This window comes from Fusarium sambucinum, chromosome III (genome assembly GCF_050947815.1).
Source record: "Fusarium sambucinum isolate potato_lamoka chromosome III, whole genome shotgun sequence".
In the NCBI taxonomy this organism is placed as follows: Eukaryota; Fungi; Ascomycota; class Sordariomycetes; order Hypocreales; family Nectriaceae; genus Fusarium; species Fusarium sambucinum.
Genome location: NC_139292.1, coordinates 6,215,680 through 6,236,008, shown reverse-complemented (window position 1 = coordinate 6,236,008; position 20,329 = coordinate 6,215,680). Strand labels below are relative to the sequence as shown.

General features: G+C 47.9%; 9 protein-coding genes across 9 annotated transcripts; 4 read left to right on the top strand and 5 right to left on the bottom strand.

Annotated features, from left to right (window-relative positions):
* Nucleotides 1-1,892: 1,892 nt before the first annotated feature.
* FSST1_012227 (uncharacterized protein) lies at nt 1,893-2,754 on the top strand (the record flags this gene model as incomplete). The annotated part of the gene is made up of 3 exons (XM_083235430.1): nt 1,893-2,153; nt 2,222-2,290; nt 2,344-2,754. The coding sequence occupies 3 exons, from the start codon at nt 1,893-1,895 to the stop codon at nt 2,752-2,754; spliced, it is 741 nt and encodes a 246-aa protein (XP_083081923.1).
* Nucleotides 2,755-3,096: 342 nt separating this feature from the next.
* FSST1_012226 (uncharacterized protein) lies at nt 3,097-4,503 on the bottom strand (the record flags this gene model as incomplete). The annotated part of the gene is made up of 1 exon (XM_083235429.1): nt 3,097-4,503. The coding sequence occupies one exon, from the start codon at nt 4,501-4,503 to the stop codon at nt 3,097-3,099; it is 1,407 nt and encodes a 468-aa protein (XP_083081922.1).
* Nucleotides 4,504-4,548: 45 nt separating this feature from the next.
* FSST1_012225 (uncharacterized protein) lies at nt 4,549-5,031 on the bottom strand (the record flags this gene model as incomplete). The annotated part of the gene is made up of 2 exons (XM_083235428.1): nt 4,549-4,672; nt 4,880-5,031. The coding sequence occupies 2 exons, from the start codon at nt 5,029-5,031 to the stop codon at nt 4,549-4,551; spliced, it is 276 nt and encodes a 91-aa protein (XP_083081921.1).
* Nucleotides 5,032-6,337: 1,306 nt separating this feature from the next.
* On the top strand, nt 6,338-9,874 carry FSST1_012224 (uncharacterized protein; the record flags this gene model as incomplete). The annotated part of the gene is made up of 1 exon (XM_083235427.1): nt 6,338-9,874. The coding sequence occupies one exon, from the start codon at nt 6,338-6,340 to the stop codon at nt 9,872-9,874; it is 3,537 nt and encodes a 1,178-aa protein (XP_083081920.1).
* Nucleotides 9,875-11,192: 1,318 nt separating this feature from the next.
* On the bottom strand, nt 11,193-12,566 carry FSST1_012223 (ribose phosphate diphosphokinase subunit PRS5; the record flags this gene model as incomplete). The annotated part of the gene is made up of 1 exon (XM_083235426.1): nt 11,193-12,566. One exon carries the CDS (start codon nt 12,564-12,566, stop codon nt 11,193-11,195), a length of 1,374 nt encoding a protein of 457 aa, XP_083081919.1.
* A 2,699-nt stretch (nt 12,567-15,265) lies between these two features.
* On the top strand, nt 15,266-15,786 carry FSST1_012222 (DNA-directed RNA polymerase III subunit RPC17; the record flags this gene model as incomplete). Its single annotated transcript, XM_083235425.1, has 2 exons — nt 15,266-15,397; nt 15,463-15,786. The coding sequence occupies 2 exons, from the start codon at nt 15,266-15,268 to the stop codon at nt 15,784-15,786; spliced, it is 456 nt and encodes a 151-aa protein (XP_083081918.1).
* An 82-nt stretch (nt 15,787-15,868) lies between these two features.
* Nucleotides 15,869-16,551, bottom strand: FSST1_012221 (P-loop containing nucleoside triphosphate hydrolase protein; the record flags this gene model as incomplete). The annotated part of the gene is made up of 3 exons (XM_083235424.1): nt 15,869-16,150; nt 16,208-16,421; nt 16,484-16,551. 3 exons carry the CDS (start codon nt 16,549-16,551, stop codon nt 15,869-15,871), a joined length of 564 nt encoding a protein of 187 aa, XP_083081917.1.
* A 464-nt stretch (nt 16,552-17,015) lies between these two features.
* Nucleotides 17,016-18,659, top strand: FSST1_012220 (pseudouridine synthase DEG1; the record flags this gene model as incomplete). The annotated part of the gene is made up of 1 exon (XM_083235423.1): nt 17,016-18,659. The coding sequence occupies one exon, from the start codon at nt 17,016-17,018 to the stop codon at nt 18,657-18,659; it is 1,644 nt and encodes a 547-aa protein (XP_083081916.1).
* Nucleotides 18,660-18,733: 74 nt separating this feature from the next.
* FSST1_012219 (GPI-GlcNAc transferase complex, PIG-H component-domain-containing protein) lies at nt 18,734-19,369 on the bottom strand (the record flags this gene model as incomplete). Its single annotated transcript, XM_083235422.1, has 1 exon — nt 18,734-19,369. One exon carries the CDS (start codon nt 19,367-19,369, stop codon nt 18,734-18,736), a length of 636 nt encoding a protein of 211 aa, XP_083081915.1.
* Between the last annotated feature and the right edge of the window lie 960 nt (nt 19,370-20,329).

The following is a 20,329-nucleotide window of genomic DNA, read 5'->3' as shown; positions in this document are numbered from 1 at the left end:
CAAGTCTGCAACAGAACTGGTAAAAGAGCTGCTGTACTCTGTATCATTGATCGACTCAAATAAAACGAATGGATAAGAATAACCAGACAAGAAAAAAATCAATCACCATGGCACAAACTTGGAGATATAGCAGCCATTGAAGACTTTTAGATCTGGCAAGACAACTCAGGGGCAATTTTCACAACGTCAACTTGTCAGTTAAGACGGCATCCTTACTTTATCCGATTCATTAAGAATTATACGATATTCGAAATAAGTTAATATTCTATATATAAAGGTGGTTGTTAGTATTTCTGATGTTGTCTGTTCTGATATATCAAATCGAAGGAAGATAATGTAAGTCACCTTTCAGAGGCTCACAGTCAAGTCCCAGCTATTAAAGAAGGATATCTCTTGAAAGGTTGAGCAAAATATATCTAATAATTTAATACCATAATTCTGGATATTTGTATAAACCTATTAATGCTTTGTGATATTTCGTTAACAGCACCAAATAGGCAATAGCGTGGTGTTGACAATAGGAGAATTCGTTTGAGTTGGTGAGGGGTACGTTGGAAGCGTTTACGTAGAACCATCCTCCCACAATGGCACTGGCGCAAACCCTGGGGAATTTGAGACAATAATTATATTTTGGTTTTAGAATAAGAATGGAGAGAAATACTATGTCTTCTCTGCTGGCTGGTGTCTAGGTATGCTCAAGGTGTACCAGAGGTGTCATTCATGTTAGCCTCGGTTCAATGGACCGACAACTCGGGTCCACCATGCTCGGCCCGCCCGCAACCATGACACGGCTCATGAGACCTATTTTCAGCTATGAGTGCCGAGCTTGATCGGTACAAAAGAAAGGGGGTTTTGATTCACAAAAGAAGGCAAGGAAGGGAAATTCATGTGTTCCATGAATAGTGTATCTGCTCTACATTAATCATGACGCATCGAATCATCATGACTTGCATAAAACACCATGCTGTGGCTGTCATGAGCTTGACTTTGCCCCTCCACCTGGTGCTTGTCAATGCCCCTCCACACCACACATCCATCACATGGGCTGGCTATTGTATGCATGCAAAATAACAATGTCCTGTCAGGGCAGAGCCAATTCTTGGGTACTATCTAGTTAGGTATGCAACATGTGCTTTGTCTCACCTAACTGGGATCTTTTGTCTCATCATGATACAGACTATCACCCCATGTCACCGTTGTTGCATTGAATATCCCTCAAAGGAATAGTGAGGCTCAGAACCCCAATAAGCAAGCATACTATAAAAAGCGAGAAGCTTTTGTACCAAAGGATTGCTGCTCCTCGGCATCGTCTCTCGGCTCCGCGCTTCATCTGACTCTCAGCATCTCTTACCCCGCTAACCAAGGCCCAGGTATAAGAGGCCTTCAAAGATCCAACCAAGGCTATGCGACCAGGGTATGACAACTGAAGAGAGGAGATCCAACTAGTTAATGGAGTTGACGTACGTTTTCGCGGGGCTAGCGGAGGTGCTACAAACAGAGTCTAGACCAGCAAGAGCTATGAATTGCGTCGGCGCTACGGAGCTCCAGCCAAGGGACGTTGTCCGCATGCGGGCGTACAAGCTACATGGGCAGACCTCTCGGATACTAGATAAAAAAGCACAAATCTCTCTCTTTCTTTCTACTTGTAATTCTACTGTCACATCGTTTTGGATTCCTCTTCCAAAGGCTCTCAAAGTCTAGCTCCACTTACAGTAGACCGAGGTCCTAAGCTCATACTGCCGATCCCGATAGCTATCTCTCAACAAGACTCACACTCCATTGCAAAGTATCCTCACTTGGATTGTAAGTAAGACTTGTCAACAAATCTCTCAATCCTCATCCTAACCAGAACCGCCAGTTTTTAGTTCGACTTTTAATCCGAAACTATCGCAATGGCTCCTCTCACTCCCCACTGGCAGCAGCCCTCCCACCCAGATATCCAAGAAGTTGTCGTCGTAAACGCCCAAGAATTCACCACCAAGAGTATCTCTCGGGTCTCTCTTCCACCTTTTGCAGTATATGCAAAGTTCGATTTCCCGCCTTGCACGCCTGCCAGCGAGCCTACCTACGCTACTGTCCAGACCGGCCGCGAAACCCACCTCAGCCTGAACAGTGATCTGCTGTACATCAACCATTCTTGTGAACCTACTCTCGTTAGTTTACCTACTTGAAGGAGTCCGTTACCTCAGTAAGGATGTTTTAATTGATATTGAGAATGTAGCTCTTCGATGTGGGAAACTTGAACATTCTTGTCGGCCCCAAGGGTCTCAACGTCGGCGACGAGCTGACAGTTAGTCTAGCTCCTGTCCCATCTCTTGCGGTATTAGCTAATGTGATAAATAGTTCTTCTACCCTTCCACCGAATGGCACATGGCCCAGCCTTTTGACTGTCTCTGCGGGACATGTTCTTGCCGTGGTCGCATCTCGGGCGCTCGAGACATGACCCAAGCCCAGCTCGATGGTATGTGGCTTAATGGCCATATTATACAGCTCCGTGCCGAGCAGATTGCTCGCTCCGAGGACCCTACAACCAATGCACTTCGCGATGCTGTTGTTCATGCCGAAAAGGTTCTTGAATCAGCTCGTCTTGCCCTCCGCTCGTACACCGGCAATGCACACGCCCAGAATGGAACCGCCAACTTTCCTTCCAAATATACCAACGGAACTCTCGGGAAGGCGGCAGCATTGGAACATCGCGGCCCAACCTCTCGTGAGTTGAGCGGAGAGATGGGTGGTGATACTCTTTGCGCTTGAGCGTCAGGGCTTTGATGGTGGCGACATGTAAATGTCGCTGCTGTTGAAGGACCCTTTAGTACGAAGTAAGTAGGTAGTCATAAATAAAATCCGTTCATATGGCTCTGGCATTGTGTAAGTTCGATGGTGATGACAAATTTCGTTTCTGGGCTCATCAGTGGCTATTCTGATGTTCTTGCAATGGTTACCGTCAAATCAAGAATAGACGCCCCTCCAGCTCCCCACTAGGGCACCATGATTTTACAATTGTTGTCAAGGTTTCATTGTATGTATGACTGAAAGCTAAAACTCATTACCAGCAGCGATCATATAATAACTTGACGATCACAGCCTCTAAGGTCCTTATCCCCTTTGCTTCGAATCGGTCCAACGATTCCACGCGCTGCGACCTTTCTCTGAGCCTGAGCCGCCACTGTACTTGGATTCTTGTTTCTCCCATTCAATTCTTTCACGACTGCGGCGTGCAAGGAAAGCTCGTGCAAACTTCCATGCCTCTGTGTTAGCCAAGTTCCAGGCCTCTAGCGATGCACGCAGACGAGTTTCGACGGTTGATTTCTTGAAGGCTACGACCTTCTTAGCATGCTCCAACAGCGCTCTTTCTCTGATCTGCCTCTCTTGCGGGGTTGGTTCCTTTTTCTGGGGCGGATCATGTGGTCGGGGTTGGGGTTGTTCTGCCTTTGCTTGTTTCTCAACTTTGACTGCCTCTTGCTTTTGGTTCTCTTCAGACTTCCTGTCACGAGCAATACGTGCCTCTCCTGAAGTCTTCGGAATTCTAAATCCAAATTGCCATTCCAGATCAGCAGGAATATCACCTTCAGCTGTCAGCCAAAGTGTATAGGCAGGTGCATGCTCATCTGCCACCGCTTGCTTGAAACTAATAATGCGTGAGTTGCTAGAGACTCTCGAGCCTAACAAGCCCTTGGTGATCGTCTCAAGCCAAGGATCTCGAGGGGCCTTCTTACGAACCCAGCTCACATCAACCCTTTCTTTACCACTGGTCAAGGTAGCAAGGGTCCAGGGGTGGGGAATTGTACCGATCGCAAATGCGTTGGTCGAATTATGGTACTGCTCAACTGTAGCGACCTTCATCTGTGTAGTACCGGCAGCGCAATGACTGCATCTCGATATGCCGGGGGGACATGACGCGGGGATGGGATTATCAGGACAAAGAGCGAGTGAATTGGCCAGCTGAAGAGCGGGAGCGATCATCTTAGATGTGTATTCGGGGAAGGGGGTGAGAACCTCGATGCCATCGGGGAAGCCACTTTGCCAGGCGGCATGTAGATGAGCATTGATCAATCTGTCAAGAGCGCCCAAACCTTTAGCCCGTCCATTAGTGAGGCTATCTTGAATCTTGGGATATTGCTTTTTAATGACCTCTGGGCTATAGTTTACCAATGAAATTTGTGCTCTGTCGACTCTGAAGTCATTCTTGGTCGACCCCTGAAAAACGTTCTTGGCAGTCTTGAGAGTGGGAGAGACGATCAGTTTTCGAATTGTGTTGGCGATATCCTCCCTTACTCCCACAATGAGTGCATCTTCGAGGCCTTTCCATTTGGTCAGAGCCGGATACTTGCCTCTTCTGAGAAAAACCAAGAGAGGATCTTGTGCGTGCGCAACTGGAAACAGAGTGTGGTCAACAAGAAAGCCAGTGCCCATGGACTCCCAGGCTAGCCATCTCAGCAGGTCTTTCTTTAACTCGGACTGTAGCTCAAGTCTTTGTAGTTCTTGATACTTCGGATTTGTCATGGCTTCCGAGGGTCCTAGAATGGTCGGCCGGAAGCCCTGCGCCCACTAAGCGCGTCGCCAGGTTAAGAGTAACCTGCTTTCGGCGTCCTTTTCTTCTCTAGCCTTCTTGATTGTCGCATCGTAGTAACAGTACACGAAAGGGCGGTCTTGGAGTGGGGGGAGAAGAGCTCTGTCCTCGTCAAGTGTGAGCGAGCTGGAGAGCGGAACTGACAGCCATTTCCAATCAGCCCACCACGAAGTGCCCTGGAATGAGTCTTGCGCACGAATCGGAGGAGCATGGGCAGGCCCTTTGAATGGATTCAGCTCGTTCACGCCTTTATTTAGAGAGTGATGAAGACCGGATACTGAACTCTTGATTTTGTTCGAGGCACCTTACTTTGTGGCATCTTCAGGAGCGGCGACTGGTACGACAGTGGGAGACAGAACAGTAATGATAGCATAGACGAAAATGATGAGAATAAGGACGGCATAGGCCAAACGACGAGAAACAAAGCGGCGCTGCCTGCCAAAGAACACACTTGTAGCCATTGAGTACCAGCTGGACAGCGACAGTTGGTGATCACGAACGAATGGGAGAAGTTCTTAAAACTCGTGTTGCTACAAGGAAGATGGTAGACCGAAGGTTGTGAACCTGCTGATTTTCACATCCGAAGAAACATGACAATTGAAGAACGAAGAGTGAAACATAACATGTGAAAGCACGGAAGGTGTGGGCGAAGGCATACTGCCTTTACAGGAATCGCCCAAAACAGATTGCTTGGATGAACAAAAGAGGCAGTCACAAATGGAGCGGGAGTGGGAGTTTAAATACGCGAATTGCTGACAACGAAAGATTCCTTTGACCGGGCAGAGCTCCAAGGGGGCCCGTTTACCCCATATTTGACGTGGGTTAGGTTACATCAAGCTGAGGTGCGGATACTCCATACTAAGCCCAGAGCTAAGAACTGTACTTGAACAAAGAAGCATTCCGTCCCACTGTTGGGGGGTCATAGAGAACTTAATACTAGAAACTTGCTTTAGGGATAAACCAATAATCAATTATTTGCCACTTTGATTTGCTTTTGTATTATTTATTTTTTCTTTATCTTGAGCCGGAAAACAAATATTGCCTGGATACACGCTAATTGATAGGGCTGACCGGGATCTCGGGACTAGGTAAAGTTTGTGGAGACATGAGTATTGTACTACTATCATATCTGATTTAATTCATCTTCAATTGCGATCGCGCAGATAGATTTATTGTTGGCAATGTGAGGACAGGTGCTCTCTAATCTAGGTACCTCTAGATAGAACCCCGCATTTTGTACGGGAAGGTACATACTACTAAGGTACCTACCTACCTGTCCTAAAGGAGTGACTGGCACCTACCCTACCCAAACATCAGGGCACTAGAAAAGATGGCCGCCAGAAGCACAAGAGACGAAATTAGTAGGCTACTTTATGCTACCTCTTAGACTATACTTTTAGGTCATTTATTTTTGTAGCCTAAACTCAAAGGTTAACTTTTCTGCTACACATGCTACCCGTGCAAGGGGGTGACTGGCATCAGGTCACTGGCAGGCAGCAACCTCCACTAAGATAATAAAGAATACCTACTACCCACTAAGGTACTCTTTCAACTTCGAAGTCAATGCTCAGCATGTAACCATACTTTCTTTTTTCCAACCTTCTGTTCGTCAAAGTTTCGACTTTTCGTTTCTTAGGTTAAATAGGTACCCCAAGCCCATCTCATCTCGATGAACCACCTACCTACCTACCTGTTAGACATTCCCTATCCAAGATTACGCTCTTTAGGCTACATACTGACCTAAAATCTCCACCACTAGTCTAAATCATGGGCATCAAGCAGTTCAACGCCGACGTCAGGGCTGCGATAGGCAGCGGTGATCTCCATTTCCCTTGTGTCTCCAACCTACAGAAAGGAGATTCCGATGGGGAAATAACCTTTACATATAACCCAGAAAACGAAGAAGCACCGATCGATATTCAAGCTTTGTCAACAGAACCGGAAGCATACCCCAAACACCCAGGCTTTCTGATTTTTACAACAACATCACCATCATCATCATCGGACGGGCCAGCCGGCCTAGAGGAATGGCTACAGGAAATCGCCGGTTTAACTAAAGGAAAGAGTGTCGCCGACGTCATCTTCTTGGCCTCAAAAGTATTGGCAACAAAGCTAGGAGCCCCAGCAGAGGATATGTCATCCGAAGAAGAAGAAGACGAAGAAGAGGGAGAGGGAGAGGGAGAGGGAGATTATGATGATGACGATGACGTGTCATTATATGACGTTGAATTTGATGACGGGATAGAAACTGATGTCTTGCGATCATCTAAAGGGCCAACAACTCAAGCTACCTCCACACCAACAAGCCGGTTAAAACGTCACCTGCGAGAAGCAAAGAGAGAAGGATTCCACGTGTGGATCCCAACGGAGGGAAAACAAGATGAGTTGGAGGGAAGAGGAGGAGGCGAGCCGGGAGGGAGGGGACCCGGAGTCTTTCATATCTTCTCTCTCTCCATCCGGGCCTCAAAGCTCAACGTCTCAGAAGAGGCCTTGGGAGCATGGGGTCTCAAGTCATCTGAATACGTTGTTATGCTATTCAAGCTCCCATCAGGATACCCCCTTCTCTCTTCATTTCTACGACTTCCTTCCAACCAGACAACAGTACAGTTCAAGCTTGGAAGATGCAACAGCCCGAACCCCTCTTACGCTTCTGCGATACGAGCCTTCGATCGCGATAACCCAGAAAAGCCAGAGGGAGGAACAGAAATCAAGGACGACTCCAAGAGCCCTTTTCTTTCTTTATACATGTCGTTGACTCTCGATGCCCTTCTGAACAAAGACTTTCCGCGCCTTCTGAGTCTGCGATTATCTGAGAGAATCTCGTGGGATCAAGCACAAAAACTGCATTTCAACCTCAGCAGAGGCACTCACGACGCGTCAGATGTACTGCAATCTACCAGCGAGGACCAGAACAAGACCGCGGACCAGTTTGAGCTAGAATTCCTACAGCAAGACTATTTGCTGGAAAGCGCAGAAGACATCAATGTCATCCTAGTTGCAATACAATTTGGCCTCCAGAGATTAGTCAAGTGTACGAACTACTGTCTCGTTTGCAATCAAAGAATAGAGGGAGGGTTTGAAGGTATCAAACCTTTTGTCTGCAAGGATTCGCTTTGCCTCTACCAATACCTAACCCTCGGGTTTTGCCAAAGTATCGAGTACGAGATTATCAACAATCCCAACGTCGTGGACCTCCTTATCAGCTTCTTTTACGCTGCAATTACCATTGGCACGCTACGAGAATTTCCGAAAGGCCTTGGACTCAAGGTTTCACCACCAGAATTTATACTGAATGCCAATGGCATGGAGCCGATCCCAGCAGAGGTTTGTTTCGAAAGCAACAGCATCAGGTTTAGCACCCTTGACTATGCTCAATACAGATCGATCACAGAGGGAAAATACATCACTCTCGTTCTCGACAGCCCTATTCGACAGGAACCAGATACACGAGGACCAGGTATGCGAGAACGTTACACGAAATATGTCTGCATGATCGAGTCCTGCCTATTGGCGGTACTTACCTTCAGAATCATCTGGACATATCCGGCCGACAACCCTTCAGCTATCCCTTCGACAGGAGATTGGCAGAATGTGCTTATTTACAAACACGAACACAATATTGACGGGCTTGGGGAACAAGGGCGTAACCAAGCACTCACTGTCATAAGCCAGTGCATTCCACCTGTACACGAAATGAGACAGCATCTAATAGCGAGGCCTGGATGCCAATTGTCGTCATGGAAGCGAATGGATACATCGACACTTCGCCTCCTTAACTGGATCGTCGCTTCAAACAGATCTTTCATTGTACAAGACGCCCCGATACCCGGATTGTCTCAGCCGGAAGACGAAACGCACAAAGTCCATAACCTTGTTAACGGAATACAGCCAGGATGGGTTCAGTTTCGTTTTGTGCAAGGATCTCCCGAAAAAGAAGAAGTGTTTTTGAGAGAGTTGATGGGTACAACGAACAGCGAAAAGCCATGGCCTACCCTTTTTGCCTGGCATGGTAGCGCTCTTGGAAATTGGCACAGCATCATACGGACCGGTCTTGACTTCGCCACTGTCTCCAACGGGCGTGCATACGGTAACGGTGTCTACTTTGCAAAAGATTTTGGGACAAGCCGCTCATACTCGCGCGGAGGAACCGTTTGGCCAAATTCGGCTCTCAAAATCACCGATGCTGTCTCCCTGTGTGAGATAGTCAACAACACAGCTCGCTTCGTATCAACACAACCCTTCTTCGTTGTCAACAAAGTCGATTGGATACAATGTCGATATCTTTTTATTCAGGTTGAGTATAGTCAACCATCGGCGGCGGCGGCGGCAGTAACAACGGCGGATGGTCAGAGTTCCGTACGCGGTGCGGGCTACTATATTGAACAGGATCCAGCTCATCCACTGGTTTCTGGGAGTCAACACATTGGAATTCCCCAATCAGCCATTCCGGTGTCCCGACGACGTGTGCTTGGGCAAAAACAGATATCGGGGCCGTCACATGAAATTCCCATTGTCATTGATGAAGATGAACCTAATTTTGAGAACAGCGATTTGGACGACCTTCTTGCCTCAGACGATGAAGACGGTGAAGATAAGATGTCGGCAACACTAAAGCGACGGCGGGTTTCCACTGACTCGGGAATTGGAGACAACGTCACACCTTTTCAGCCGGGCCAGCTTGATCTGGATTCACTCCCTAAGCTAGCTGAGCCTACCTGGGCTGCATCATCCCCGGCCGCTCTCCGGGCACTGAATAATCAGATCAAGGAACTACAAAAGGTCCAGTCAAACGCCAATATAGCTACGCTGGGGTGGTATATTGACTTTGAAAAGCTCGATAACCTTTTCCATTGGATTGTCGAACTTCACAGCTTTGATATGGATCTCGCTCTTGCCCAAGATATGGTCCGTTACGGATGCTCGAGCATCGTGTTGGAGGTCCGGTTTGGAGCTTCCTTTCCGATATCTCCCCCATTTGTTCGCGTGATTCGTCCAAGATTCGTGCCCTTTGCTCAGGGAGGTGGAGGACATGTCACCATGGGAGGTTCCATATGCTCAGAGCTGCTCACCAACTCTGGGTGGTCCCCAGCTTTGTCACTAGAGAAAGTGTTTCTCGAAGTCCGAATGAATTTGTGCGAGAAAGACCCGCCAGCTCGTATTGAACATTCCACGAGGGTGCGCAATGCCCAGAACGGGAATCAAATGGACTACGGTATGTTTGAAGCTGTAGATGCGTACCGCCGCGCCGCTGCTGCCCACGGTTGGCAAATCCCCTCCGATCTCGATATGTTGAATTCCATGTGAAGGACGATTGGCGACAGGGGTATGAGGATTTGTTCAAGCATAGGAATGAGGAGTTTTCACAATGAAGCGGATGTAATCATCAGTGTAATAGAAAATATGGCTGTTGGAAGAATAAGAGACGAAATTAGTAGGTCGGTTTATGCTCCTTAGGCTATAATTTAGACCACTTATTTTTGTAGGTACCTTGAGACTTAGGAGGAGGCTACTTTTCTACTGTCCAATACATTAGATAGTACCTAGTTAGCCCGCTCACAAGGCCATGCTGTCAAACAAGATGTCATATCGTTACACTGTCCGACCTAACAACACTAGGCCTATAAGATGTGAAGGGTCATAATGAAGCGGATGGAATCATCAGTGTCATAGAAGGGTTGCTGTTGGAAGAATAAGCGAAAGAAAAAGCGAAGAACTCAGCAGGTCAATATGTAAACCAGAATGTGCAGATAATTCTTTCTTTTATACCTGGAAAGCCTAGAGGATGCTTTAGTTCATTCAGTAAGATCAATGATGAGGCACAATAATGTTGAACTTTTTTCTTTCGCATTTTTGCTATTCTGACGGCCATTTGCAAGGCTAACTTAACTATACTGGCCTGAACTCCCGCAATAACACAGCAGCTGAACCAGCAATTGTCTAAATCTTTGGCTGAACCAAATCTCTACGTTTTGATTTTACTTCTATGCAATTACGGAACTGTGATGAGTGAACCAAATACTCGAGGAATGTTCTTTCGTTCATACCCCCAAACATGCCACTTTTACTTCCAATCTAAAGGAGAGAAAAAGAAAAAGGAGATACAGGTGTTAGACCTTGACACGTGTTTAGGGAAGTTTTTTGTAGAGCAAAAGAGAAGAGTCCGGGCCCAGGGAAGGAGGAGGAGGAGCATAGCAGTCCAGGTACAGGAACAGTTGAAATTGTGCAGCATAGCAGAAAGCAAGAAAAGTACGTGCCCAGCCCGCGCTGCAACCGTTCAACAATCCCTTCCTCTCATAACCCTCTTCACACACGGCTGTGTGATAACCCATTCCTTTCAGGATACGTAGACGAGTGTGAATGGGAAACGTCGAGAGAGAAAATGCCAGTAAGCCATATCTGGCGAATGACGTATGCAATATAGTATGGATGTGCCCCAATAAACTCCAAACAAGAACATCCCAGGTCATTTAAATGTGTTGCAAGGAGGGATAAGATCCTGCGACATCAATGGCAAAAAGCGGTATTTGCCTGGTCCGCGGTCAGATCTTTCAAACACTCTTCGCGCCCCTAAGTAATCGAGGCGGGGCTTCTGTAGACAAACCGTAAGTGCGATACCGACACTTTAGTTGTGCTGGAACAACACGCTGATGGACTCTCCATGGTGAACGCGGCGAATGGCCTCGGCAAATACGGGCGAGATATCAAGCACCTCGAGCTTGGGGCATAGTCGACGATGCTCTTCTTGGGGAACGGAGTTGGTAACCAGCATTTTGTCAATAGAGGAAGCATTGATTCGAGCAATGGAGTCGCCGCTGAAGACACCGTGTGTGACGAGGGCGTAAACCTTAGTAGCGCCCTCCTTCTTCAAAAGTTTCGCCGCTCGTGTGATGGTGTTACCGGTGTCGATAATGTCGTCGACCAGGATGCAGATGCGGTTCGAAACGTCACCAACCAACATCATACTCGCGTTTCGATGCTCGGTGAATCGGATGGGTCGTCGCTCCTTTGAAGCATTAAATGAGCTTTGATCATCATGGGGAAGATCAGAGGTTGGTGGAATTACCTTGTGAATCAAAGCAAAGTCTGTCTTAAGGCTGTCGGCGATCAGAGTGGCACGTTTCGCACCTCCGGCGTCGGGAGAGACAATGACAGCGTTTTGGTGACCTTGGATGTTAGTTTGGATGTAGTTCTGAAGCAGAGCTTTCCCGTAGAGGTTGTCGACGGGAATGTCAAAGAAGCCCTGGTATTGAGGATCGTGGAGGTCCATGGTGATAATGTGGTCGGCGCCAGCGCAGGTGAGCAAGTCAGCAACAAGGGTACCAGCCTGGGCAATCCACTGCTTGTAGCCGGGTTTGGGCTGGAATACGGAGATGTTGGACTGGTTCTCGTAGTCGTGTGTAGTGTAAGCATTCCTCTGCGAGGAAGTCGAGTTCTCGGGGTGGTGACCGCGGTTTTCGGAGGTAGTGCTTGAGATGGTGTCTGAACGACGAGGTGTAGGGTGACCATTGGTGCCATTTACGCCGTTGGCAGCCTCAGCTGTTTTCGAGAGCTTCTCGGTCAAGTTGTTGACGCCATTGGGAAGACCAGCCGACTTGGGACCGCCAGGGCGGGGTGTAGGGGGGACACTTTCAAATGTGTAGTCCTTGGAAGCGCCAGAAATTTGCGACAAAGGAGCGCCGGCTTTGTTGTAGGGCCAGTCAGGCTGTCGGGAGTAGGGAAAGAGAGGTACAACGGCAGTCACTCGCTTCGCAGAGCCAGTTTTGCAAGCCGAAATCATGATACATAGATCAATGAGGTTGTCGTTGACGTTGCCAGAGCCGGATTGTATGATGTAGACGTCTTTACCACGGACCGAGTCTTTGATTTCGCAACGGCTCTCGCCGCCAGAGAATTTTCCCAAAATGCGATTGCTGGCCGGGACACCAAGAATGTGGCAGACATTCTCTGTGAGTTGCGGGTGGGAGTTACCTCCCAAAACAACGATATTGCGCACCATGGTGAAGGTGAAGTTGTGTGGGTTTGAAGTTGAAGTAAAGTTGTCGTCGGCTAGACGAGCAAAAAGTTTTGACTGCGGCGAGGGACGGAAGCGGAAAACGGGGTGTGTGGAGGGGCCCCGAATCGGAGGGGTGAGTACGTAGTTTTTTTTTTTTTCTTATGAGGGGAAGAAAGCGAACGAGTCAAGAACTTTCTAGCGGTGGGATGGAGCTTCGACTGAAGTTGATGAGAGCGGAGATAGATGAAAGGAATGAAACGAGACGAGACGAGATGAGTTAGATGAAGATAGGTAGTTCAAAGTTAAAGTCGTAAAGTTTTTGCGTTGAAATTTTCCAAGCTCAACCTAGTAGAGAAATCGAATTGTGTTATTTTTTTTCCGTCTCTAAAACGGCTTCCTAATAAATGGCGGCCCCGGGTTGTTGAAGCGCAGCATCGGCAAGCGTGCGTGCGTAGTGGGGTTGTTTGTGGTTGGCGGAGGTATGATTGGAAATGGCTGTCTCAGGAAGTGTTGTCGTTGGAAGGGTTCGTCAATAAAGCAGTGTAATGCAATGTCGTGAAAGCTGGCTCTGTATTAGCCTATGGTGTTTGTTGCAGGGGCTGAGGGCCGGAAGTTGACGCACAGAAGAGTCGGAGCAGGGCCAGACCGACGTCACTGTGCTGCACTAGGATGGGTGCAAATAGCAGGTCTCAATGCCGAATGAAATGGCAGGGATTTCCCAAGTACATAAATAGATGAATAGATAGCCTGCAATGCCGGTGTCGGAGGCGGCGCAGAGTTTCAGGTGAGAAATGGAACTGGCCTTGACTGCAGTCCGTAGAGACGAAAAGATGATTTGATTAGGTCGAAGATGATGATGAAGGAGAAGAAGGGAGCAATAATGATTAAATGGATAAGATAAAAGTCAAGCTCGGATCGAGTGGCTCGTCAACGTAAAAGTAGTGGAGGAGTGGAGATGACTGGGAGGTAGATGCGGTATGAGATGAGATGTCGTGTGTGAGGCAGCTGACTGAGATTTAAAAGAGAATTCAAGGCACAATAAATTGACAGCTTGAAAATTAAATTCTCAGTCAATTTTGCTGATGCAAGATGCAAGATGCAAGATGCAAAATGTGAGGTGCAAGGTGCAAAATATGATGAAATGGCTGCACATCGGCGATGCACTTTCAGACATGGCAAACTTACTCAAGATGGGAAGGCACACAACCCGGAAACTCTGATCTTTCCACAACATGATTTTTATTATCCTGTGATGTTCGAACACTATTCGATACAGTTTTGTATTCGAACACAATTTCGGTTTCATACATTTACCATCTGCTATGACTTGAAGCTTCCCTTTGAAGAGTTGAGTATACCTAGTCTCCGTTCAGTATGAGGACTTGTACTTGTGGAGGCTGGTACCCACCCCCGCCAAATGAGTCGTCAGACCTAGGTATCCGTTGGACCCCATCCCGCAATACTTGACGAGAATCCTCATAAATGTCTCTTACATAAAGTCCAGCTAGAACAAGATGCTGAGCAGGGATAATCATTGCAGTATGGACAGGCAGACTCAGACCGCCATCTTGCACCGTTCTCCGTATGTATGGAACAGAAATCCCTGTTGGTTACCACAAGCAAACAATTCAACTCCATCAGTACCTCCGCTTACCAATGACTATGACTGTGCGACACTGAACCTGCAGCCTGGCAGGGCAGTCCGGTCAGTTGATCTGTATTACATACATAGTGCTCTGTGCGACTTGACAGAGTTGAATGCAGTGGTATAACTCTTGTTATCCAAACACTTGAATACGGATTCTTAGATACATCCATGGTCGCCGAGCTGGAGGCTGCTCATTCTTTGTTCTAGTGACTTGTATCCACCCGCCATACCTTTACAGTAGAGATGCACGCGACCACCCTCTTCCGTACAATATCACGCAATGGGGCCAAGGTGGAATCAATGTTTGTCAAGCTAAAAACATTATTTTGTTTGGATAATGCCATTGTACATTCTATGGCCGGGATGTATGAAAGCTGGAAAGGTCGATACTGGCCTGGCAGCCTAGAAACATCTATCTAAAGGCACATGCTAAGAACTCAAAAACACCAATAATAAAGTCAAGTGTAGCTAATGCAATACATGATCAAATCGATTGGATGGGAAAATGAAGTTTGAAAAGTGATGCGCTCTGACGTACATTGTTGACATCCATCAGATTCCCCAGCTTTTAACCAGCCAGAGTCACATGCAAATAAACCGCAAATTTAGTAGCCAGCTTACCTACCCTACTGCTAATAGGAGCAAACTAAATCCGCACAAGGTAACAATGAGATCAGCCATTAGACGGACAAACATAAAGAAACCCCAAGGTCAATGCCTCATGGCATAACGAAGTCTAGCCGCAAGAACGAGATGAAATTCGTAGGCCGGCTTATGCTGCCGTGTAGAGCTGGCTCTTATGCTGTTTATTTTTGGACTTGAGCTAGGAGGTTGTGCTGGGCTTCCAGCTTTGCTACCCACAAGCTACAGCGCTCTTAGCACTAATCCACCACTGCAAACAGTCCCCGGCCGTCCAAGCTTTTGATTGGTCGCATTTCTCTTCTCTGTTTTTTCATATCCCAGAGCCTCATCTTCCACCAACAGACCTTTCCTTCAATATCTCACGTTACATCTTACAAAGCTTCCAAGAAGTTCAACCAATTCGACCGCAACAATGAAGATCCTTGAAGCTCAATCCGCTGTCCTCACAAACTATGAGGTCTATCAACACGTCACAGAACAACGTGAACGATACAAGACTGCCAAACGCAGAGGACCCCCGAATCTTGAGACGGTTGTTCGCGAGGTAAGATATTTCAATCGGTTGGCGGCGCTCAATATCTATAAAAACACGACTAACATACTTCGCAGCTTCTCCAGTATCTTCGCACAAACCCTGGCCCTTTGAGCCAAGAACCGGTGTCATACACCGAGGGCTGCATCTCTAAACTTCTTGAGCGCCTGCGGCCCTACAACCTCGCCAAGGGCGAAGTTGTCATGATCATCAACCTGCGCCCCGCCTCAGTCGCTGCTCTCAATACTGTTGTTGAGGAGATGTCTGAGCGTTTCGACGAAGAGCAGCAGGAAGCCATGGTCAGCATCATCACCGAAGTCCTGGGTCAGTTCCCTGCCTCTGAAGAAGAAGGTGGCGAGGAAGGTGCTGCTGACGTCTCGATGAACGACGCCGCTGCTTGAATTATCCTATCACCAATATAACGCCAAATTACATACCCGCACAACCTGCCACCTCGCCCCATGCATTAACCTCCGGGAAAACTCACAATATAGCGCATGTGCTTGCGCTTTGGCTGTTTGCGCCTGTTGTTGGAGTCACCGCTGTCTTGCACAGATCCTCAAACGCCAGCTTCAACAACTCGCCCGTTACTGCCGAACATTCTACATATCTGTCCGCCCTGAGGGCTTGCGCCACGGTATATGCTTCTTGTGGATAGATGATACCGTTTGGGTCATCCTCTGATCTCAGATCGCGCTTCAGGCCCAGAATGATCAGAGGTAGGGTGTCGAACCTCTGGAATGACCTTTTAACTTCGTCGATCCACTACTGAGTCTCAGTTGTTTCGTCCTTGGTCCAAGATATGACTATTGGAGCACTCACATATCTTTGCATATTGATCAGACTCAACCGCTGGCTGATATCATAGCAAATGATGATAGCATCAGGGTCCAAAGTTCTCCAGTTATCAGGGCACGATGTGTCAAAGAACTCGAACTGGAACTGCTTGGTCCCTGTTTTGATACCGAAGATGTAAGGCTGGTCGATATCACGAAGCATGGGAATCGGATTGATGTTTTCGCCTGCACTGAGTCGGCTGAACGAATATTATTTAGTGAGATATTCAGGAATTTAATGGAAGTGTTAAACTCTACGTACGAAAGAAATGTAGTCTTGCCGCATTTATCGTCTCCTACAAGGAGGATCTTGATCACTTCAGGGTCCATGGTATGGATGATGGGGTTCTTAAGGCCTTGAATTGTACGAAGCCAGGATTTATGTACTGGCGATTGATTAATTAAATATGAGCGGGCATGGCGCTTCTTTTATGATACAGAGATAGAGATGAGATGAGAGTAGTACGTAACTTATCTCTGTCACCCCCAACTGTGGCGCTGACAGCTTTGCACAGCCACATATTCGATCCGCGCCACATCTGTAAACTACTGCAAAGCCCTTTTCCACTTGTAAAGTCTGATGGGCCTGCATATAATCGCCCAAAATTGGAACCCACCAACTTCACATGAGACCCTTTGGCCGTTGTCTTGGGCGTCAAAGGCCGCTCAGTGTCACAATAAGCCAAGTCCAAGTTCAACCTCTTTCTCGCAAAATCTCATCAGATTCTCCACCAAGTGGTGAATCATCTGAACTTCGTACGAAGCAGCAACGAAAAACTGCCAAGTACCGCACCATGTCTGGCGAGTCTAATTATCAGTCATGGACCAAAAACGGTCTTATCCAAAAAGTCAAGGAACTTGAAGCACAACTCAGAAGTCGACCTGCTCAAGAGCAAAAGACCGAAAATGCGGTTCAGTTTCAGAATGAAGAGGCAGGGGATCCCAAAAAGTCAACGAAACCAAAGGTGAAGAGAAAGATGGACCCTAGCAAGTACTCGACACGATATATTGCATTGAAACTTGCATATCTCGGCAAGAACTATGGTGGCTTTGAGTTCCAAGCCATGGCCAACGCTCCATCTATCGAAGAGGAGTTATGGAATGCTCTTACAAAAGCATGCCTCATCTTTCCAGAAGACGAACGTGTCGTTGACTTTGAGTGCTGCGAGTATTCAAAGTGTGGTCGCACGGATAAAGGTGTTAGTGCTTTCGGCCAGGTCATTGGCCTTCGAGTGCGAAGTGCCAGACCCGTACCCAAAAAGCGAAGACGCGTGAGTGGAGCTGGCGAAGCAATGGTTGTCGATGAACAATCTGGAGAGAACGCAGAAGAAGAGATGGAAGATGATACACCATCCTTTGACCCTATCAAGGATGAGCTCCAATACCCTCGTCTGCTCAACCGTGTTTTGCCTCCCGATATTCGCATTCTCGCCTGGTGCCCCTCACCACCACTAAATTTCTCTGCTCGTTTCTCCTGCCGTGAGCGTCAATACAGATACTTCTTCACACAGCCGGCCTTCACCCCTGAGCCAAGTGCTGGTGGAGCAAGGAACGGCTGGCTTGATATTGAGGCGATGCGCGAGGCAGCCAAGCGCTATGAGGGCGAGCACGACTTCCGCAACTTCTGCAAGATCGATCCTGGCAAGCAGATCACAAACTTTGTGCGCACCATCTACGAGGCCGACATCGAGGAGGTTCGGGATGTGAGCTCTGCTTTGCCCTATCTTTCTGGCCCGCAATTTGCTCCCGCCGAAGGGTTGCCCACTGATGGCGTCAAGTATCCCAAGGTGTACTGTTTCAAGGTTCGGGGTTCCGCCTTTTTGTGGCACCAGATTCGACATATGGTCGCCGTTCTCTTCCTGGCCGGCCAGCGACTTGAGAAGCCTGATGTCGTAACAATGATGCTTGACGTAACAAACAGCCCATGCAAGCCCAACTATGTGATGGCCGATGAAGTGCCCTTGGTGCTTTGGGATTGTATCTTTCCTGGTGAGAACAACATCCCGGCTGACCCAGCGGCTGAGAAGACTGATGGTCTCGACTGGGTGTATCTGGCCGATGATCCTGCCCTGAGCAAGTCTGGACCCTTTGGTGTCATGGATGGTATGTGGGCGTATTGGCGAGAGCGCAAGCTGGATGAGCTGCTCTCGAACCAGCTCCTGCAAATGGTCTCAACACAGCGCAGCAAGGATCCTTCACGCCAGGTCACGCGTCCTGAGCCTACCGGGAAGCAGGCTAACAGCGTAGTTGTCTACGAGGGCGGCAATGTTGGGCGCATGGGCGGTCGCTATGTGCCAATGATGAAGAAAGATAAGCTGCAGTCTCCTGAAGAACAAAACGAGCGATATGCCATCAGAAAGGGGTATGCTAGCTCTGAAGATATGAGAACACAAAAGGGAATGGGAAAGCGAAAGGCAGATGAGGCCATGGACGAATAAAAGTTAGATATCACCTTTGGTACATGAGAAGTCCAAATTGAAAATCGTAAACGCTCCTCTATGGGTATAATTTCTCAAGCCTGCACTTTATCTTCGCCTCTCTGCTCATACAAGCATCTCCTGACGCCCCTCCATACTCCTTCTACGATCTTTCGTCGCGGCAATAAGCCCGGGAACACAACCACCACATCATCCTCGCCTTCGACTATAACAATTAGGTAGTACCTAACCTCGAACCCAAGGAACGCTTCGTTAAGGAGAATGTCCTGGATTTTCTCGGTGGGTATAAACCTCGTTGCCGTGCCAGCCAAGTAACTCCCAGGACTCTCACTCGTCTGCACGCCCAACCCTCTCATGACCAGAATGCTCTCGCTCACATAGCCCCTTCGACTGGATAGCCATAGCACAGCTATACTGGCTGGAACAAGTATGGAAAGTGGTATATCCTGCGCGACGGAGGCAATTGATGTTGGCGCGCGGAGGTAAGAGGGCGGTATGATCTTCAGAAGAGACGGTGCAGCATAGGCGAGTAGTGGATGGAGGGTTAGGCGTGCGTGGAGGAGAAGAAGGGTGAAGATGGAGAGGACTACCCGAGAAAGTAGAACAAGGGTATGTAATGCTGGCGGGAGCGGCCGAAGGGTCGTTACAGTGAATTCGGCGGTTGTTGGAGAGGGATGTCGGATGTGAAGACGGGGCGATATCGAGAGCATCGTTGCGGTTGGATTATGTAGATTGGGAGAGTTGGTCGTTTAATAGTAGATCATGATGGATTCCAGCAGGCGGATTGAACGGTCGATCGGTGATGATGGGGTATGTCGGGTGGTAGTATGTGTAGAAACTATTGAGAGAGGCACAAAAGGAGCGTATATTATTGCGACATGATCTGCCACACCAGTAATGAAGGAAACATTGGCGAAGAGTTGGAAGGTTGAAGCTGGATTAAAGACACCTGCAGCTTCCACTAAAGCTCCAGGTAGATTTAGTGGTTGCAGGGAGTCTGAAGCCCCACATTGCCACACTGCGGGCAAGGGTATATAGATTATAAAAATGTCACATATTTTCGACTGTAATGGTCCAACGGCGAAGGCGTTCAAACCCGCTCAACCGTCCATCCCAATTCTGGTCGTGCTCGCACTTCCAGCCCTCCGCCGCGCCCCGCCCGAACGCTGCGGTGGCCGCCCACTCGTGCAGGTAACTCACGATGCTGGAACTTCTGCGGCCCTAAGCACTGGAGATGACCCTTGAGGGAGGTTTCACTCTGCAGAGATCTCTCCCCCGTCGCGTGGCGGGTGGGAACACGTTAGTGCGGAGGGATTTGGGATGGCAAATGGATGAGATGGAACAGCCAACTGTCTTTTTTTGCATTTTTTTTTACCGCATGATATAAGCAGCTAAAAAGAATTTAAAAATATGAATATGATTATTCAAGTTGGAAAGAAACCTCCGAGTCTATTTTTTTGATGACTGAGAGGTGTTGTAGTTGTAGTTATAGTCAGTTGAACCCTCTGCTACATTTCATTGTGGCTATCTCATGAAGCTATCACCATCAGCTCTCTCCCTCTTTAGCCTGTACTAATCGATGTTAATGCATAACAGACAATTCAAATTTTATAGTCATTTTGCGTTGGACGGATTTGATATTAGGACAATATGTTCGTTCAATTCGTTAA